General features: G+C 41.5%; 1 protein-coding gene and 1 non-coding gene across 2 annotated transcripts; both read right to left on the bottom strand.

The window, feature by feature from the left end:
• Positions 1 to 2,144: 2,144 nt before the first annotated feature.
• On the bottom strand, positions 2,145 to 3,725 carry RPS20 (ribosomal protein S20; the record flags this gene model as incomplete). The annotated part of the gene is made up of 3 exons (XM_010173340.1): positions 2,145 to 2,327; positions 2,752 to 2,825; positions 3,626 to 3,725. Coding segments are annotated over 3 exons (357 nt in total), but the record flags the coding sequence as incomplete, so codon positions are not given.
• On the bottom strand, positions 2,902 to 2,966 carry LOC114818818 (small nucleolar RNA U54). The gene has a single exon (XR_003766282.1). It is a non-coding gene; the product is annotated as a small nucleolar RNA U54 (small nucleolar RNA).
• Positions 3,726 to 4,362: the final 637 nt, after the last annotated feature.

Raw genomic sequence — 4,362 nt, forward strand, 5'->3', positions numbered from 1 at the left:
GCAAGACCCAGGCACAAAGGTAAAGCTGTACGTGTCCCTAAGAGCAAGCTGGAGGCAGGTGAAAAGAAAGAACAGGGACCTGCTGGAGAGAGTCCAGCACACCAAGATGATGGAGTGGAGCATCTCCCTTCTGAGGGAGCTGGGTCTCTTTAGCTTGGAGAAGAGGACACTGAGGGGTGACTTCATTAATGTTTATAAATATGTAAAGGGCGAATGTCGTGAGGATGGAGCCAGGCTCTTCTCAGTGATGCCCAGTGGTAGGACAAGGGGCAGTGGGTGTGAGCTGGAACACAGGAGGTTCCGCTTAAACTTGAGAAAAAACTTCTTTACAGTGAGGGTGACAGAGCCCTGGAACAGGCTGCCCAGGGAGGTTGTGGAGTCTCCTTCTCTGGAGACATTCAAGACCCACCTGGATGCCTTTCTGTGTGATCTCATTTAGGTTCCTGCTCTGGCATGGGGATTGGACTAGATGATCTTCCGAGGTCCCTTCCAATCCCCAACATTCTGTGATTCTGTGAAACATGCCCAAAAGAGTGCAGAAAACTTCCTGTTTTAAGAGCCAGAGCTGCTCAAAGAACAGAGATGTGGCTTCAGGTATGTCTAAGGGGCACGGTGTAAGTCAGACACACAGCCAGCTGTAAGCCAAGAAACAGCAATTATGTTTTGACCAACAGTAAAGACCAAAAAAATAAATTAGGTCAAAACTAGCCAGCTCTCCTCTCCCTAGACCCCTCCAGGTACATCGGTCAGAAGGCCGTTGGGTTAAGCAGAGGGAAGACAACTTGGGTGAAAGTCAATAGCAATTGATAGACAAAGGTCAGTCAGCCTCAGGTAGTAACACTTCTGTCGCTGTCTGCCTCAGTTTATCTGACTGGTGTTACAAAGTTAAGTTCTTACCATGGTTTTCTTCCCAAATAATTTTAAAACTAAGGCTAGAAGTATTTGTCAGGCAGTTCATATTTTAACACATTACCAAAATCTGACCTTTAAGACAACAGTTTGTTTTGGGTTTTTTTTTCGTCTCTGCTCACAGCTGAGTGTTTCCCAAGGAAGCAGGCTTGTTGCAAACTGTGTGTGTAAACGCAGCCAAGTTTCTCACCTCTCCCTTCTACCAAAGCTCTTAAGCCTGTAACTAGAGGGATAGAATCCTTCTAAGGCTTTACATTTATTGAAATCAAGACAAGCAGGCAGGTGAGGGACTTAAGAAAGCTCAAGCTTTGGCCACTGTTTTAGGTCTTGGCAAATACAGATGGGACCTCAAGGTCCACACAACCGCCTGTTTCCTCACTCCTGCTTGTTTAATTAGAAATCAAGATCTCTCCTAGGCTTGAAGCAGAAGCAGCAACTTGATCTCAAATGGACAAAATTTAAGAAGTGTTATTTCATTTAACTCATTATGTCTTGTAGGTTTAAGCATTAATCATGGCTCCTTTAAGGATTAGTTTTCAGAACAAAAACACCCACCACCAAACTTCAGAGGCCTAAGTAGCAGCAATGAAAACGGCAAGTTTTATTGCTTCACATATGAAGCTTACCTTTAATATTCAAATCTATGGAAATCTAAACCTAGAAAGACAACTAGAAAGTTCCACAGCTTAGTTTTGTGACTCTACATGCAAATCTAAAGAACAAACTTGCTAAATTCACCGTATTCACCACAACTTAGGAAGTTTGGTAACTGACATCCTCAGGATCCACTGACTGTGAAAAGCATGGAGGGGGGGGGGGGAGAAAGGCACATAAGCTGAGTGTTAGTTCAGCCTTGCATAGCAAAAACTAAGAATTGGAAACTTGGTAATCTACCTAAAAGTCAATTTTAATGCTACTGCTTGTCTGGGTATAGACTCAGATTTCAGCTGTTAAATTATTACAAATATATTTTCCATAAGATTTAAGTGCTGCACGTCCACACAGTCACCAACCTCCAGTAAAAAACTACAATGCCCAAGTTTCATCCTCCTGATGTTTACAACTGTCATATTCTTCCTTAAATATTGTACAATCCTCTCAGGCAGCATTTTGATTATGATCTCTGTTGTCCTTCCTGAAAATCAGCACAGGGCCACCCAAGACTTTTGGCACGCGTATGAAAACAAACAGCGATGAAAATTTGTAAATCAGCTTTATTCAAGGATGACCATCATTTAGGCATCGGCAATAGTAACTTCAACTTCCACACCTGGTTCAATGCTGATGGAAGTGATCTGCTTCACGATCTCGGAAGGGCTGTGCAAGTCAATGAGCCGCTTATGGATACGCATTTGGAAACGATCCCAGGTCTTGGAACCTTCACCACAAGGCGTCTTCCTGGTAGTGATTCGCAGAGTCTGAAGAAAAATCATGAACACAGAGTATTGAGTTGATGGATGCAGAAGACCAATCTACAATCAAATCAATCCACCTAAAAATACAGTATGGTATCTACGCCACTGGGAAGTTACTTCTCAAGTTACATTCTACTGATGTTAACAGTCCTTCCCTTATTCAATTTAATTTAAAAAAAAAAAATCACTATTAAAGTAAACTGAAGGACAAAAAAGCCCCTTTCATGTTCAACATGTTTTGCACTAAAGTTTCCCCAAGTGTCAAAGCTTGTGAAGTCATTATCTTTTTACACTGGGTCACTCTCAATTTAAGTACTGCTTTTCATCTCCACTTTTTTTTTTTTCATTTAGAAAAAGATGTTTTAAGTGCACATTTGCAGGAAAAAAACCACAAACTTATTTAAGACTGGAAAACAGTGCAAAGTACCTTGGTGGGCATGCGAACAGGTCCTTTCACCTTCAGGTTTTTTTCCTTAGCACCTCTGATCAAGTCAGCACAGACTGAAAAGAAAAATACAAAACAGCTCAGGTTTGTAAATTTTTTGCTTGTTTTCTTAAGTGAAGATTTCAAACAAGACGTTGGCTCAGAATAGCGTATGAAGTGATCACTGCCATTCATTTTAAGGGTTATCCTCATGGCCAACCACATACAAGTGGAAGCGTTATGCTGGTTAGTAAAATCGTGTTAAAACGGTAGGCAAAAGCCATCACTATGAGTTTGAGCTTTATTTAAGCTGTTATCAGCCTCAAGATCCTGCATCAAACAGTGATTCTCCATCATTTAGGTTATATGATTAAAACACTGTCAAAGCCAGTTCCTAAACAAGATTAAATAACTTCTTAAAGAATGTTAAACTTCTAAACTAAACTCTTCATAACAAGAGTGACAAAGTATCAATCAAGAAACTGGGGCCTTTCAGTTCTTACACATTCAAACTGTGACAACTAAAACCCCCGTAAGAACTGAAGGGAAGAAGCTGCACTCTCAAGTTAGTCATTATGACACAAAGTTTTTGGCATCATGAAAAACTCCAAACACCAGCTTCCATTAAAAATTTAATTAGAATCTACTTGTCAGTGCATGAAGCACTTTGGGTCGACTTAGCCAAGTCACATACATACAAACAAGCAAACACTAAAATCATCTTTAACTACAACTGGTTCCAATATGTTCTATTTTGCATATAGATAAAATATATGCATATATTTTGCATATCTGTTTTACATATGATATCATACGATATGCATCATTCATTATTTAACACGCTACACCAGTAGAAAAACCAAAAGTTATCACTCACCTTTCTCAAGTGATTTTACGTTGCGACTTGTCAAAGTAATTCTAATGCGATGAATCGCCACCTCTTGTTCCACAGGTGCTTTGCCGGTATCTTTAAACGCCTACGACGTTGAAGTCACAAACATCAGAGGCTACAGTCAACACCAGCTAGCACAATCCACAGCTTCTTAAAAAAAAGACTCCCAGAGCATAAAGAACAATTCAGCTATGAGACTATTTTATTCTACTGGCTAAATGACACATCCAAAGGGTATGATGGCATGGAAGAAATGGTGGGAACAGAAAGGAAGGGTAAAGTCCTACTTGCTTTGGAGAAGAGCAGTTTTTCAGGTGCCTAACTGCATCTCCCGGTGGGAAGCTACAGAACATGCAGGCTGTCCTGTCACTAATGCTCCGATCAACAGAGCAGCAGCAACTTGAGCAGCGAGAACACAAAGGGGCGTCTGGCCAGAAAGACACATTCAGCCACTCGGGAAACTGCTTTTAAGAGCTTCTGCAATTAAACGCTTGCAAGTAACTGGGCATTAACGTACACGGAGTGAACTGACGAAAGAAAATAAAAGTGAAAACACAAAGAAAAGTGTTAAAAAACGCGGCTGGAGCGCGGTATTTCTCTGATCGATGAGATGCCGCTTGCCGCATTAACTGACGCCCACTCCTCTAAGAAAGCCGATTTTAAGGGCTGACACACGAGGGAGGCCCTGTCACCCCCGCTCAGGCCGGGCTGAGGTCGCCTCC

Source organism: Antrostomus carolinensis, unplaced genomic scaffold, assembly GCF_000700745.2.
Source record: "Antrostomus carolinensis isolate BGI_N321 unplaced genomic scaffold, ASM70074v2 scaffold868, whole genome shotgun sequence".
Taxonomy (NCBI): Eukaryota; Metazoa; Chordata; class Aves; order Caprimulgiformes; family Caprimulgidae; genus Antrostomus; species Antrostomus carolinensis.